A 17940-nucleotide genomic window follows, 5' to 3' on the forward strand; every position below is an offset into this window, starting at 1 on the left:
GATTTAAAATAAAAAAAGGCACGCTCCCTATATTAAAAAGGAGTTAGTTAATTTCAAAATATCCTCCTTTATGCTAAATAATTTTCTCAAAGTCCCAAAAACATTTTTGATCAGTGTATAGAGGGTCCTTAAATATGGAAAAACTATGAAAGCACCGTGGTGTTTAATCCCCAAATATGAAATTATCAAATGAATAAAATAAAAAAAAAAGCTTTTGAAAGGGAGAAAATAAATGACATTTGAAGTATTTTTTCAAGTCCCATTTAATTTTGTTTGAATTTCTAAAATAAAAGTAAGCATTATAAGTGAGTAAGTAAGTTGACATCAAAAAGATGCTTGAGTTTCTGATTGACAATATGATTGACAATATCTATGTAGTTTTTGGAGACCAGGTCTTCCAACAATCTATTGGAATTCTCATGGGTACCAATTGTGCCCCGTTAATAGCAGACCTTTTTTGTATTCATATGAAGCAGAATTTGTCCAAAATCTTATACGTGAAAAGAAGAAAATACTTGCTGTGGCCTTCAACTCGACATTTAGATATATCGACGACGTATTGTCAACTAACAATGGGTATTTCCATTCTTATGTTCATACGATATATCCTGGTGAGCTTGAGATAAAAGATACCAAAGTGTCTGACACATCTGTTTCATATTTGGATATTCTACTTGAAAAAGACGTTAATGGTAATCTAACAACCAAGCTTTATTATAAACGTGATGACTTTAACTTTTCAATCGCCAACTTCCCTTACTTATGCAGCAATATACTTTCATCACCTGCATACGGGCTTTATATCTCTCAGTTGATTCGATACGGAAGAGCATGCTCTATGTACAATTTCTAAAACGAGGTAAATTATTGACAAACAAGTTGATGAAACAAGAATATCAACAGTCTCGTTTAAAGTCATCATTTCGTAAGTTCTATGGTCAATACAATGACCTGTCAGCAAATACAATTTATCATTGAGTCAAATGCTGACTGATGTTTTTCATACTAATTGTTAGGCCATTACATGTATTTACACACTGAACTGTCGATGGTTTTTTCCGTTATTTCCCGATCATGACAAGGAGCACACTGCGGATGTGACCGGTCGGCAGGGGATGCTCACTCCTCCATGGCACATGATTCCACCTCTGATGTTTTGGAGGTCCGTGTTTGCTCTGCTCCTATTTTGTATTGTTTAATGGATTTTTGAGCTTGAATACTGTTCGTTATCTCCATATATTTCACGCTACATAAACGAGGTCATATGCATCATTTTGCATACATCTTTTTTTTTTACTTTGGCAAGCATTCTTAGACGTCAAATTTCATCTCTGATTTCTCAATACCCAGGATAATTTTATTCGTCCTGCTTATGTCGAGTTATCTAATTTTACATTTGCCTGTTAGATTAGTTACATGTACTTTAACGAGAGATGAGTGCTTTGCTTATGGTCTGTAGTTTGGTATGTTATTGTCACCATTTATTGATATATTTGCCTCCTTTTGTACTTTCTGTTAAGAGCTAGTACCTACTACCGAATTAGGATTTTTCACGCAAATAGCAATGCTACTTAAACTATCTTTCAGATGGACGAGATACAATTGCAAAATATGAAAGCCAATGGAACCGATACTGAAAATGTGCAAAAACATCGTTTTAAAAAGGTAATAAAATCATAAATACTTTGCTTCCATCTTGATGTTCTTTTATCCCAATGCTTAGAGTTTTTAAATTGAAGTTTGTCCGTCTTATTTTTTTTTTTTAGACTTTGACTTCTTTTCAAGAACCATTAAGCTAATAATAATTCAATGAAATCAAACTTGACACTGAGTATCCATGGTTGAAGGTTTAAATTAATGTCTGTTCAAATAAACGACAACTTCCTTATCCATTGAAAAAAAAATAAATAAAAAGCAAACAGTAGGGTGGGTCATTCAAAAGTACTTCTCTCAAAAACAAAGTTACCCAAGCATATCACAATTACGTGATATATTCCTGACATAGGTTAATTTCATGTTTGTATAAATCTTGCCAGGGGTTGAGTGGGGCTACAATATGGGATCAAATTTCGAAAGGGAGTATAAAGGAAAACAAGTTTAAACATCTTCTTTTGAAAAAACAAAGGGCAAATCATCGAGGCCATGATTAGTTATATTAATATGCAAGCATCCTCCCGTACTACAAATTTAAGTTTCTTGAAATCATGGCTCCTTGGGTAGGAGTGCAATTGGGCCACAAAAAAGGATAAAATATTTTTACTTGATAATAAATAAACTATTTATCTTAAAATTATTTTTTTCTAGAATAGCAGTGTCATGATAAGTGATATTAATATGAAAGCATCCTCGGGTAGTGCAGGTTTCAATTTCTTCGAAACATGACCCTCGGAGTTGGATTATGCCACAATATGGGAATAAAGTTTTCCATGGGAAAAATAGTTGAAAATCTTGTCAAGAACAGGGAGCCATGTTAGGCATATCTGTATGCAAGAAACCTTCAGTAGTTCAAATATGTGTGTTCAAATCAAGACCTCTGGACACAGTTGGCCCATGATAATGGATGAAATTTCAATATGAAATATGTATTGAAATAAGGGTAAAAATACATGGAAATTAGGAAAAGTATTAATAATCCTCTTCTAAAGAGCATTGTGACCATGATAAGCTTATTCTGCATTTATATGCAGGGAGCATTGTGTAGATTCAAGTTTCTTTTAATCATGGCCCCTGGGGTGGAGTAAATACATAGATCTTAGATTTTCATAGGAATATAAGGAATAATCTTAGAGAATATTATATAACATAAAAATTCATAATGTAATATATAATGCTACATAATGTATCATAGAATTTGCGATTTAGATAGTTCAGATTTAAATTAAAAACTATGGCTCCGGGACTTATGTGGATTAAATGTTTCCATGGAATTAAAAAAAGGTATCATACATGTATGCACGTATATAATACATGAAATTTATAGCATAATTTACGTAAATTTATTTAAAATCTTCATAACAGAGTGCAGATTCATATGTTGAAATCATGGTAATGGGGTTATAGTGGGGCTAAAATAGGAACTCAAAATTGTAATTATGTATATTAAGAATTAAAAAAAAAACGAATAAGAGTAGCAGGTTGACATTAAATCATGATGATATTATCGAAACGTTTAGACTCAAGTTAATTTAAGTTACGGGCACTGGGGTTAGGATGGGATCAGTTTTACTTAATATAATTATATAATCATATAAGAAAAGATATTTCAATAAAAATGGAACTCGTAAATATACTTACCTTGTCATTGGTCATTTGCAAAATTATTTTGTTAAAAAAACATTCTGATTGTGCACACAAGTACTCTGAAGTTGACATTAAAAAGATGCTTGAGTTTCTGATTGACAATATCTATGTGGTTTTTGGAGACCTGGTCTTCCAACAATCTATTGGAATTCCCATGGGTACCAATTGCGCCCCGTTATTAGCAGACCTTTATTTGTATTCATATGAAGCAGAATTTGTCCAAAATCTTGTACGTGAAAAGAAGAAAACACTTGCTGTGGCCTTCAACTCGACATTTAGATATATCGACGACGTATTGTCAATTAACAATGGCTATTTCCATTCTTATGTCGATACGATATATCGTTGTGAACTTGAGATAAAAGATACCACAGAGTCTGACACATCTGTTTCATATTTGGATATTTTACTTGAAAAAGACGTTAATGGTAATCTAACAACCAAGCTTTATGATAAACGTGATGACTTTAACTTTTCAATCGTCAACTTCCCTTACTTATGCAGCAATATACCTTCATCACCTGCATACGGGGTATAAATCTCTCAGTTGATTCGATACGCAAGAGCATGCTCTACGTATGTTCAATTTCTAAAACGAGGTAAATTATTGACAAATAAGTTGATGAAACAAGAATATCAGCTGTCTCGTTTAAAGTCATCATTTCGTAAGTTCTATGGTCGATACAATGACCTTGTCAGCAAATATAATTTATCATTAAGTCATATGCTGACTGACGTTTTTCATACTAATTGTTAGGCCATTATTTACACACTGAATTGTCGACGGATTTTTCCGTTATTTCCCGATCATGACAAGGAGCACACGGCGGGTGTGACCGGTCGGCAGGGGATGCTCACTCCTCCATGGCACCTGATCCCACCTCTGATGTTTGGAGGTCCGTGTTTGCTCTGCTCCTATTTTGTATTGATTAATGGACTTTTGAGCTTAAATACTGTTAGTTATCTCCATATATTTCATCTTTAAACAATTATATCACAATCTTCAGAACAACAAAGCCTCATTAGTTATATTAATATTCATAACTTCCCATTAATGTGTATTCAGATTTGGCCATAACCCTTTGAAGCCAGGGTAGAACAACAATTTGAAATACTTTAAAAAAAAAAAAGAAATAAACAGGGATTTTTTTTTTTTCAAAACAAACACATGAATGTTCTGAAGATAGCATGGCAAAGATCATTTCGGCGAGTGTTAAAGTACTTCATTGGGCCTCTTGTTACTTAATATAATTATGCGGTTTTACATTGATCACTTTTTTCATTAAGACGAGAAAACATATTGAATTTATGTTTCAAGCCAAGAACAACACATTTATATATTTGTATAAATATTCCATTAAATCAATCTGTATCTAATAATCATTTTGTACATTAATAAAGGTGGAAAAGAAAGCAAACCACACGTTGCTGATTCTGATGGGAGGATTAACGGTAAAAACACACCATAATCGATTCTACAAGAAAAAGTATTAAATTAAATTTTTGATCTAAATTCAGTTTGTAAGTATTTTGGATTCCTTTACAAGTGGATGTGTTTGCTATTTCCATTGTGTAAACATTATGTTCTCTATATTTTATATCCGTATTGCCCTTCGAGGTTGAGGGGAAATTATAAGTTTCAGTCATGTTGATTGATTGTTGCAATCGTGAGCGATTCTCAACTGAATTATTACTTCTTCCGTGTGATATCCTTCCGACGGCGGTTACGTAATACATGTACTCCGCATACAAGAAGGAAAAAATAAGGGGTTCATATATATATATATATATATATATATATATATATATATATATATATATATATATATATATATTAGGGATGGCAATCGAATACAGAATTGCCAATCGGTTACCCGCATCACGTTCCGACCGATTAACCTGTTAATCGTATCAAAATACACATTTTCTTGACATTTTTTTTCACAAACCTCTATTCATATAAACGCAAGAAGACTAAAAGGACTTAAGAATGTCGTAACATTCTGTTTACCTTTATCTTGAAACTACATGTACATATGTTTTATAGACAAGAAAATATTAAGAAAACCCATGAAACTTGCCTGAGAAATCAGACATTGATAATTTTCCAGAGCAGATGTCACACAAGTCTATACTGCATTGTTACCATAATCAAAACTAAGACGGAACTTACACTTAATTTACAATGTTTGTCTTAAAATATAATTTGATAAATAACTGCAAAAGATAGACATATACCAATTCACAAGGTTCAACGGTGATTTATTTAATTAGGATATCATTGAAGAATTACAGGACAGTCAGGATAACAACGTGGTGTTTAAACAGCAATTAACACTAAACACACTGACCAGTTACCCTGTGATCTCAATAATTACCACCCAATCAACTTAAATAGATAGATTTCTATACGAAAAAGTTAAATTATCAATGTGTATGCAGAGGTTTCATTTATAAACGGGAATTTTAAGAAAGTCGCTTTCAAATTTACATTTATTTTATTTTTCTGACTAACCGATTACAGATTTTCTAACCGATTACCATCGTTCCGACCGAATAATCGGTTAACCGGTTACAAACTGCCATCCCTAATATATATATATATATATATATATATATATATATATATATATATATATATATATATATATATATATATATATATATATATATATGACAAAAAGCTGGAAATATTTGAAAAAATCTATTTTTTTTATTAGGTTGCTTCGATAATTTTAGTGTCATGCAGTACAATACCGAAAATCACGAAACCTTGTGCCATAAAAGAAGCAATAGAATCATTGAAAATCGATTTCACCGTATCCTGTAAATATGAGGACATTGAGGAAAATATCAAAAGCATGTTTATAATAAGTTGGATATCTTTTGTCTTTAATTGCATCTGGCTCCTTCTGGTTTTGTGCTTGTCCTTCGTCCAAACTGAAAGACGAAGAACTTGTTTTATAGCCGTATATATTATCGTAAGTTTGAATAATTTACCACTGACTGAATTATTATGCTTTATCATTCAAACCCTGCATATTTATTTCATTTTTCGGTAATTATTGTCCAGAGGCTTTTGTTAAAAGGATTTTAGTATTTTATAGTTTGCTCTGGTGTCACTTGGAATATCTATCCCGCTGTTGATATGTTCAAAGAAAATGGCGGATTCCAAATCATCACAACAACATTTGGTATGATTTATTGTCATCTCCCTCGGGAGATGACACATTAAGTTTGAATCACCGGAAGTAAAGTCCTAGTGTAAGCTGCCATTGATAAGCTGGTGGTCTGGCAAAGGAACTGACGATGACACGATTTCTAAATATAGAGATGTATAAACAAAATTGACCAAAGTCTGTCTTATTATTATCAAACAAAATGGTCCATCTTAAAGTTAAAGTAAAACCACACCAGTGTTCATTAAGAGTAATAGAGATAGGATCACTTGGGTGGTGGTGGGTCTTCATTAACGGCTTATATACATAAACATTGTATCTAGGCCATTGCGTAAAACGATGGTCAGCGCGCGGAGATCAAAATACACAAAACATGGCATATTGAATGTATAAACCAAGGCGTGGATCCAAGATTTACTGACGAAAGAAAACAGTAAAAACAACAACTCACATTAAATGCATATATACAATGGCAAAGACTTCACTTTTATGTGCACTTTAGTCAATCGATAATTAATACCGTATATATAGGCATTGGAATAAAGATCATAAAGAATCATTATGAGTATTTTCTTGGATGTGTGCACTATATATTCTTTTTTTTTTTAATTTACCCCTGTAGAAAAGTATTAGGAAAAGATACAGTTTTCTTTACCTGGCCCAGATTTTAAGAATTAATAAAAAAAAAAAAAAAAAGCAACTGTTATCATTTTCTTTATGCAATTCTAATTTGCGTTGTTTGTCAATGAGAAAAGGTAAAAAAAAAATCACTCCTCGTATTCTTGAAATAAAGCCAAAATTTTAAATTTTAAATGTGTGTCTCACGGAACAGCCTATATGTTGGTAGATTGGGGTTCTTTTCGGTGTGTTAATACTTAATCTTAAATGGTAACGTTTCAATTTTTTTATTACCTTTATGCATGATTTTTTCACAGGAGCGTATACATGTACATGTACTTATATTATACATAATATAGCGTTAGAACATGAATCTGCATGGGCAGCAGAAGGGCATGATGCAGGAGTGTCTCAATTATTCCCTTGATATTCCCAGTGGCTCGATAATCAATCAAATCCCAGTGGCTCGATGGCCAAGTCACTTCAGAGGATACGGTTAAGGAAAATAAGGAAAGTCTTGGGAATTAATTCAGGTTCAGATTAATTTAAGTTGGAGCTTTAAAACTTCTTTGCTGCCATAGTAGGCGGCTAAGAACTAAAGTCAAAAGGAACGTTAAGTTTTTATCCATCTTCTTTCGGAATAATTGTTAAAGCTATATAAGGCGTATCTGTAGCTAAACATGATATATGTTATTTACGTTGAAATTAAATTTTTCACCGATTTTGAACTTGAATAACCCATGTTTCCATAGTTCGACTGATTAAAAAAAATTAAACTGTGTCTGTTAATTAAAATGTGAATCGGTAAATAAATTGGTTTTTGTTTTAAATTTCTAATATCTTTGAAACGTGATTGATTTAAATTGTGTAATTTACAGGAAAGTTCTATTTTTATAAAGTAATAAAACAAATAGAAAGATCTTTTTAATTTAGGTAGTCTGAACTTATATATATATATATATATATATATATATATATATATATATATATATATATATATATATATATATATATATATATATATATATATATATATATATAAAGCACATTTTACAACAACTCTTAAACTAACATAACTGCCCTAAGTGAAGAAATATTAAAATAGAAAGCACAAAGAAATTCACTTTTACAAGGATACCCACTTCCGCCCCAGCCCGGGGTTGAACTCTCGACCTACGGAATCTGTCTCCTAGCAGTACAGGAACAGCGCGCTAGACCGCTCGGCTATCTAGGCAAGTCAAAAAAACTTGCTTTCGATGCCGATGGAATTCTCGCGGCGCTGCCCTACACTACACGGTCATTGAGAATGAAAGTGAGATACAGTTATTTGGTCATTAGTTTTATTAGAGGATCGTTACCAATACACGTTGTAATGAAATTAATTTTTATTTATAAAGCACATTTTACAACAACTCTTAAACTAACATAACTGCCCTAAGTGAAGAAATATTAAAATAGAAAGCACAAAGAAATTCACTTTTACAAGGATACCCACTTCCGCCCCAGCCCGGGGTTGAACTCTCGACCTACGGAATCTGTCTCCTAGCAGTACAGGAACAGCGCGCTAGACCGCTCGGCTATCTAGGCAAGTCAAAAAAACTTGCTTTCGATGCCGATGGAATTCTCGCGGCGCTGCCCTACACTACACGGTCATTGAGAATGAAAGTGAGATACAGTTATTTGGACATTAGTTTTATTAGAGGATCGTTACCAATACACGTAGTAATGAAATTAATTTTTATTTATAAAGCACATTTTACAACAACTCTTAAACTAACATTGGTAACGATCCTCTAATAAAACTAATGTCCAAATAACTGTATCTCACTTTCATTCTCAATGACCGTGTAGTGTAGGGCAGCGCCGCGAGAATTCCATCGGCATCGAAAGCAAGTTTTTTTGACTTGCCTAGATAGCCGAGCGGTCTAGCGCGCTGTTCCTGTACTGCTAGGAGACAGATTCCGTAGGTCGAGAGTTCAACCCCGGGCTGGGGCGGAAGTGGGTATCCTTGTAAAAGTGAATTTCTTTGTGCTTTCTATATATATATATATATATATATATATATATATATATATATATATATATATAAATAATACGCAATATATGACTTTAAATAATTCTTACGAATATTTCTCAGTGGTTAAATTTTTTTACAGACATTATAAAAAATATATTTAAATTGAATAAAGCATATTTACAAGAGGTAAAATAATACAGGCACCAGGAGGGCCGTCCCCTTCCACTTTTTTCCCCAAACATTAAAAAGGCGCACCCTTAACCCCTCTTCCACCTTTTGTTGCAGTATGGTACGTCAAATCATCCTATGAGAATGTATTATAATATAAAATATGTTTGTCGGAAAAGTTGTAATCCCTCCTTCCCTTCCAAGAAATGAAAATGTTGAGTTTGGATAGCCCCTTTTTCCCTTTGTCAAAGATTGCTCAGATAAATCGTCGATTTTTTTTTGTCCTCCACCCCCCATTTTTTCAAAAGCGATACTACTGCCTGTAATAGCTGAGAAAATAATATTAATATTCCACTGTTTATTCTGTGACATTAATGAAGCCAAAGAGATGACATTTCAGGCTTTCTGGAAAGCCAAACTTGTATTTACTTACGTGTCACATACTGTATATGAATACGGAGTGAGGATAATTAATACTCTCATCCATAAATGCAAAGATACTGATCCATTATCTTTCCTTTTACTTCACAGGATTATGGCACATTAAAGAAAGTGATGCTAGACTCGCTTACACACAGTTTTACCTCTGATGTAATCACAAGCAGTGGTACTGTTTCAGACAGATGGAACAAGTTTTTTATTAAGGTATTGTAAAACATGCACACATGTAGTAGAGATAAACATGTATAAGGATAATTGATCATCATCTTCTTTTAATATGTACATCGCCTACATGCTGGACAACGGATCTTCAGGTCCCATTCAAAAACATGTGACTTTCATGTAGCCAACTAATGCCTAAAGTTTTGCAAATGAACAATACGAGGGGTTATCAAAAAGTTCGTGGACTAATGCAATAAAATTAATACTATGTAGTCTTTGCTTACAAAATTTATAAGAAACATAAAATAACAATAGTTTAAGAAATGTTGAAAATTTTAGCTTGATACGTTGATAATTTTCCAAATTATTCTAAAATAAAAAAGACATTATATGATCACCTGGCGCTGTCGCCGTTTAGTTTCATGACGTCCAACAACGTCATTGTTTCTCAGTGTCCGCTCTGTTTACCTCATACACTTATCTTGATGAGATTACCTGGAGTTAACTAAGGACTTAAGCCCGTCTTGTTTATATGACTTTACAATTTTCAGGAACAGCTGCTTTCAATGCATACAGTATTGTAAATGGATCTATACATAGGGAAATATCCTCACTCTATTATGCCAGAATACTAGGCTTGTTTGAGTTCAATTTCTACCAAACATGATCAACGTCACTTTTCGACGTGACTGACTTTTGACACCCTGACTACAAATCTACATTAACTGAGCATCTTTCATCTCTCTGAATCTTTTTGGGCATTAAAAAACAAGTACTCTGGATGCATTTTCTTTTTCTGTAGCCCGTTTAAACATTTCCTAGGTCTATATTAGTTTTTCTAGGTGCGAAACTTTATAGAATGTAGGAAAAAGAAACCCCTCCCACCTTCTGACATCATTTTCAAGCCCTTAATTTTTTGAACACTCCATATAATATTTACGATAAAATTTCATAGAACTTAAACAAAGGGGTAAAAATTGCAAATTTTACGGAATAATTGTGTTGTACAACATGCCTTAAATAACGGAATTTTTTTTATGACAAATGCTCATATCAAAAGAGTTTTTGTCAGTTACACTCAGGTAGAAGAAACGTCATACATGTATTTGAGGTTGGATGATAAAAGGCCGCAGCTTTAATAATTGTTTCAATGACAAATGTCAGACAAGCATTTAACAATCATTGGGTGCCACACACCTAAATTGGTAACGGGCGTTATGGCACCTCGCCTTCTAGCTAGGGTAATCCATAGCAAGGCGTAACAATATGTATTACTCGACTCCTAGGGTACCCCTTAGCGAGTCAGCTGGGATATCAATGTAATTGCCTCCTAGGGGATTCCTTAGCGAGGCTACTACCTGTTATACCGAACAGCTAAGCCCACTATACCGAGTAGGGCAAAATAAAACCACCCGTTATACCGAACGGGGTACGAGGTTACTGTTATACCAAACAGATCCCTCACACAAGCTCCCAGTGCACTCCATAGCAAGCTTGTATTGGCTCCTAGGGTAGCCTTAGCGAGCCACCACATGCTCTACCAAGCATGTAAAATAGATAATCAAACATAAACAATAATATAATAATGACTAATGTCTCTGCTTGTCTGACATATCCGCCACTCAGAGATGTTTATACATCTCTGCCACCCAACAAATAAACTTTAAGAGGAGATAAAAGCTTCTATGGCTGATTGCAAAGTGTTTGTTATAATTGCATTTCCCACATCCGACATATGCACTCCGTCAGCGCGGTAAAGCCCCTCCTCCGAAAATTCTTTATCAGGGTGATTAATAACTCTGCCGTTAACTGATGCGACCGCCCTACGACCAGCTCTATTAACTCTTTTCCGTTTCCGTTCGACGGAGCATATGTCACGACCCCCTATCCAATTTCGGCGTGGGAGTATATCAGACCATATTATTTTGCAACTTGGTAATCTGTTTGTCATTAAACATATGTCGTGCTCTATCCTGGTACACAATTCCTCGCTCTTAATTGATGTGATATCATTCCCCCCTAGGTGGATTATTAAATATGCGGGAGGAGGACATTTTGCTAATTTTTTCTCGATACAATCAATAAGCTCCCCCATTTCATGCCCCTTTTGCCAATCCAGGTTACCTGAACGCCTAAATTATCCAAACGTAAGTTAGTAGTCAGATTTGTAGCTGCCCATCTACACGCCCAGTAAACAATCGAAGATCCCACAATCCATACAAGGTGCTCTAAAGAATTAATAAATAATATGGTAAATACAATTCATCAACAACGCTTATATCATATCTATTCTGATATACTTCAGGAATGCGCTTGATTTCCAGCGCCCTAGTAGTTGGATTTTGTCATGCGATACCCCTTTTAACGCAAGGCACGTTGCACCTCCGATTCTAAAAGAATGTGATTTGTAAGCGGAAATTGGGTGATTAATTGTCGAAAGGGTTTTTCTCAGGACTGCTTTAAACTGAAATCTAGTTAGAGGAGATTTATTACTATGCATGAATAATGAACCCTCAACATGTGGTCGTACTGCAAGAAATTTTTTCAAGTTATAAACTGGGCAAATGTTTCTTTGATGAATAGATGGTAATAAAATACAGATTTCCTTTCCTGTTTGATCGGTTTTAGAGAATCTTACAGAGATAGAGACACAAGGGACGCTTTTGGACGTGCAAAAGTTTATATCCTTAATAGTTAATGGTACATGGACGCAATGCTCCGAGGTATATACTAATTCCCCCACCCTAAATAGGCCGTAAAAAGCCAAGATAAAAACTGATCTAAGCAAAAATGTTTCATATTCCGAATAACACACCTGCTGTAGAGCGCCACAGATTTTAGCGAGAAGCTCTTCCGAAATAGGTGCTCTGTGGTCTTTTGTTCTATTTAATCGTCGCAACCCTTCTAGCGACTTTCTAACTATAAATAAATCAGCAGGATCGGTCCATTGTCTCAGTTTGTGCACATAGCTAATACCCGAAATATAAGATGAAACTGTTGAAGCTGCTGAGCCTTTGCTCGAATGATATGCTATATATAACAGAATATGGTTTGACGGGACTGGCCATTTATCACTTAGTTTTGTCAGTATTCTGAAATCTTTAAAATTCTTTAAAGCTTGTAAGTATACAGCCCTGGTGTTTGCTGAAATGCTTGCATCTAATAATCGAGTGATTTCGTCTCGAAAATAGTCCATAGTGCCGTTGGAAATGGTGTCGGCTGACTGTCTGCGTCCGGAGCCAACTTGTGAAATCGCTGAAATTGTAAACGTGACAAACTGTCCGTCAGTGAGTTCTGAACACCCAAGACGTGCTGTGCTTTAAATGAAATGTTCAACTGCAAGCATTGTAGAACGAATTTGCGTAACAAAATCATTACTAAATCTGATTTTGATGTCATCGAATTTACAATATGTACAACTGATTGATTATCAGATCTAAATAAAACTTTTTTGTTGCGCAGCTTTTCCCCCCATGATAATACTGAAACAAGCAAGGGGAAAAATTCTAACACAGTGATATCATTTGTATAGCCCTTATTGAACCAAAACTCTGGCCATACGCCGTAAGTCCATGCACCGCTAAAATAAATTCCCAGGCCGTTTCCTCGACGCGCCGAGCTATCTGTAAAAAGTTCTAAATCTATATTAGACACCCAAAACTTTTCTTGAAATACCACAAAACCATTAAATTTGTCAAAATATTCCAGCCATACAAGCAAATCCGCTTTTATCTCTTTTGTTATTCTTAAATGATGATAGGGTTGAGATAACCCACGCGTTGCATTTGACAGCCGCCTGCAGAAAGTGCGACCAGGAGGAATTGCTCTGCAGGCAAAATTTAAATATCCTATCAAAGATTGAATTGATTTCAAGTTGGTTTTCGATTTCTTCAATATGCCATCGATAATCATGCTGATTTCGTAAACTTTTTCTTCCGGTAACCTGACCTGCATTTTTTTGGGTATCAATTTCTAGCCCAAGAAAAGTAATAACTTGTTGTGGACCCTCGCTTTTTTCCCATGCTATTGGAACCCCTAATTCTTTGCACACATGTATGAAGGTATCCACGTTCATTTGACACTCGTCTGCCGTATGACCACCGAATAAGAAATCGTCTAAATAATGTAAGACTTCTCTAGAGGTGGCGCGCTCGCGCACTAGCCACTCCAAAAATGAAGAAAATTTCTCAAATGTAGAACAGGATATCGAACACATAAAAGGTAAGCATTTGTCAAAATAGTAACAGCCATCGAATTTGAAACCCAGAAGCTCAAAATCACCAGGCCAAATGGGCATTAATCTAAAAGCACTTTTGATATCGGATTTGGCTAGGAATGATCCGCGCCCTAGACGTTGAACCATGCTAATGGCCTCGTCAAATTTTGTGTAATTGACAGAACAAAGCGCTTCGTCAATAAAGTCATTGACAGAGTTATGGGTAGGGTAGGAGAGGTGGTGAATTACCCTGAATTCCCCTTCCGCTTTCTTGGGCACTACTCCCAGTGGCGAAACTCGCAAATTTGACATAGGCCGCGATTTAAATGGACCGGCCATCCGTCCTTTATCAATTTCTTTTTTGATATTATCTCTAGCAACATCTGCATGTTTATAAAATGAGGGCAAATTAGGTGCCTCTGTTTTTTCCCGAGGACCATGATAAAGCAATCGAAAGCCAAATTGAAAACCATTCATGAGTTCTTTCGCTATTTCCAAATTCGGATAATTTGTAAGGGATTTTTTTAAAGCTGAACTGTTTATAGGGGAGTTTGCTAATTTAAAGTTTCTGAGTTTTATTGGTAGCAGCAGTGCTGTTTGAAGCCTTTGAGATACGAAAAGTGTCATTTTTAGAACAACTAGATTTCGGATGCTTTCCCTTACAAATAGAACGTAAATGCGCATATCTGCAATTGGCTGTGTTGCAACGACCCCTATTGTAACTAAAGCAGACACCAGTTTGGGTTCGTGCGTGCGCTGCAGCGAGGCTAGATTCTGGCCTGGGCGGGACAGCGATCAAGCGTAACCATAAATCCGAAGTCAATTTTGACCAATTCCGGTAAGAAATTGCTTGACGCACTATAAATTGCTCGTCATAATTTCTCCAGCCCATGCCAGAAAATTTCCTCGCCGCATCGCGAATAACAAACATATACTGCACCAATTCGGCTGCCCTCCCTGGGTGTCTTTGAATGTAAATATGCAAAAATATAAGAAATGCATCTGTCCATCTATCGATGGTTGTAATTTTTTCGTTTAAGACTTTAGGCTTAGCCTCAAGCTCACCCTTTTCATTTAACCACAAAATAACTCCCAGCAGCAAACTGCTGCAGTTCTGCACTGCCCTTCGTCAACAGGGCAAAAATTGATATAATTCCCAGCCCAAATGTTTTGTTTTTAGGAAAGTGGCACATGGGCACCTATATCGTCCCCAGCGCAAACCTCCATGTTTGGCATCGCCCCGAAATTATCTGCCGATGTCACGGCAGCTTCCTCCGGGGCAGGCCAAGAATTAGTGAAATCTAATTGCCTACCCTTATTAACGAGCAGCTCATGTTCAGGCTCATCGGCCATTCCCATGGAGGCTGAAATAACTTCCTCCCTGGCCCGGGAATCTGTCATGGTGTCAGTCTGGGCTTGGCGGACAACAGCTAAATTTCTTCTCCCCCCTCTGCCCTTCTGCTGTCTGGCTCCTCTGTTCCTATTACTTGCCCTGGTAGAATTGGCACTGGACTGGGATTTCTTGGATCTTATGGGTGGCATGGTTAAGGTTGTTTGATGTAACCGTTCGAGGAGGCTTTAAGTAATTCAACAATTATTACAAGTGCAGAACGCTGGAGTAGCTATTGAGTGAGAGGAGGAATTCGCCACGTGCGCCCCTCTTTTATACTCGCGGCAATCGGGGGAAAGTGTCAAAAAGACCTACCCCCTGTGTTTTTCGGAAATCAATTAAATGCGTTTAATTTGCGATTGCATTAAACGACCTTATTACACAGGCGAAGTTCTTCAAATGGAAAATGTCAAAATCAGATGAGATTATGAAATAAAAATTATAAATTTTAATGCAGTATATTCTCAAATGAAATATATGGAGATAACGAATGAAATATATGGAGATAACGAAACAAACAAACATATGTTTATTTTTATTTACCTAGACATGTAGTCCCTTATCTCGATAAATAGGTATGATAAATACTAATTTTCAATAGACGAAAGGTATAAATCACTCCGTCAATCCTATAAAGAGGAATAAATCAACGAATAGTCTTAACATTTGTTTACAGCATTCTTGGCATAATTTTTAATTATATTGAAAAAAGATTCATATAATCAGCTGGGAATCAGGAAAATTTAAAGCACATGCTCTCTATCTAGAACAAAAAGATAGCACGTCAATCTATTTGATTTAATTAGGAGAGGGTATTATCTTTACCCGTGAAATTCCTGTTGGCAAGTCTGAATTTTAAATTAAAGTCATTGTATATTATTATCCAAGAAATATTTCAATCATACACATTCTACTTTCGACAATATCGTCTTTTTAGGAAGAAAATCAGCCAAACTGTTTGAAAAGCAGTAGTTAGATAAGAAATAGTAGTACATATTCATGTTTTAAAACCTTTTCATACGTTTCCTGGAAATTAGTTTGATTAAATTACATTAACACGAGATATTTTCTTTTTTTCCAAATCCAGTATGATTGTTGTGCTGTCAATCAGGTGATAAGTACAACCAATGACTTTGACACAACCCCCTGGTGTACAACATCTGGATCTTGTCAACAGACGAATTCTCAGATTCCGAAAACCTGTTGTAAAGATGTCACTGAGCATGACTATGTTAATGCAACTGATAGTTGTCACGCGACTGTTAACACTGGATCGTATAAAGATGTAAATATAGCATAAATATTCTTAGCCTAAAATCAGAAAAAAATAATCACCACAATATTTTTTTATCGTAAAATAATACAATATAATAATATCAATATGAACATGTAGTATAACGTTTACGTGCAGTGGTTTATCTGGAAAATGTTTCTAATAAAAAAAAAGTATTCAGTTCATCTACAAACACTGAGCATGATACTTTCCAGTAAAAAAAATATTTATACATTCTGAATTAATTTCAAACTAGATATAATGCATATTTGAACCTTATAATCAGGAGAAAAAAGGAGTGATACATTTCATGGACATTTGAACCCAATTGATTACTAAAACATCAAGAGAAATATTGTTACAAAGAAAAACTTTTTAAAAAAATCATATCATAAAATATGAAAGTGAAATGATTGAATATATATACCATTGCAAGGAAAAGTACACACTTCGGTTTTGTTTTTAATCGTTCCTTTAGCTATTTCTCTCTATATTTTACAGAGCTGTTTTAGTCGTGTGAAAAAATTAAGTGACAATACTTCTATTCAGGAATATCAAATTGATGCGATAATTAATTTGTCCTTCATCTTGGCACTAATGGCGGTTAATAATAGTAATATATTTTTTAATTACAATCTCATCTATAATTTATATTGATAATTTTTCTCTGAGACGTACATTAAAAGATTTGTTAGCTCTATATAGTAGTTTCAGGTTACAATGTTAGAGATATGCAAGTTGTATTTCGATTCATTGTTTTTTTTTTCAGATTGTGGCAATTCTCCAAGTTATTGTGATGACTGTACATTGCTTCCTGTCTTTGCACGAAAAATGAGTAAAGTACTGTAGAATGGTTTAATGCGAAATAAAATTGAAAGAAAACAGTTTTGTATCATATTATAATTGAAACTTATGTTTTAAATGACTTCATTGTTCAAGATTATTTCACAGTAAATTACATTTCATTGAAGGTTGTTCTTAAAATTTTGGCTACGTTTGGAAGAGATGCCTTTGCAGCACGCATCGATATTACAAGAGTTGTTTGGAAATTCGCGGACTATGTCAATATTCGTTATACTACATTAAAGAAATTTACAATGAACACACAATCATATGTAAAAATATTTTATATTGTTGATATGTAAATTTTCATCCCACATGATTTATTGAAAATTG

General features: G+C 34.7%; 1 protein-coding gene across 4 annotated transcripts in view; it reads left to right on the top strand.

Annotated features, from left to right (window-relative positions):
* The window catches only part of LOC133177189 (uncharacterized), a 32361-nt gene extending 14715 nt beyond the window's left edge, over positions 1-17646 (top strand). For 2 of the 4 annotated variants that reach the window (XM_061312272.1, XM_061312271.1), the window contains exons 2-9: positions 1588-1665; positions 4702-4752; positions 6021-6281; positions 6408-6494; positions 9814-9927; positions 16579-16776; positions 17266-17367; positions 17534-17646. In XM_061312272.1, the coding sequence (XP_061168256.1) occupies positions 1588-1665; positions 4702-4752; positions 6021-6281; positions 6408-6494; positions 9814-9927; positions 16579-16776; positions 17266-17367; positions 17534-17599 (957 nt within the window). In that variant the 3' untranslated portion in view covers positions 17600-17646. The remainder of the gene's footprint in view (positions 1-1587; positions 1666-4701; positions 4753-6020; positions 6282-6407; positions 6495-9813; positions 9928-16578; positions 16777-17265; positions 17368-17533) is intronic. The other 2 variants (XM_061312273.1, XM_061312275.1) reach the window with 2 other exon arrangements.
* Positions 17647-17940: the final 294 nt, after the last annotated feature.

Source organism: Saccostrea echinata, unplaced genomic scaffold (genome assembly GCF_033153115.1).
Source record: "Saccostrea echinata isolate AGI-Se365-2 ecotype Australia unplaced genomic scaffold, CSIRO_AGI_Sech_v1 ptg000097l, whole genome shotgun sequence".
Classification (NCBI taxonomy): Eukaryota; Metazoa; Mollusca; class Bivalvia; order Ostreida; family Ostreidae; genus Saccostrea; species Saccostrea echinata.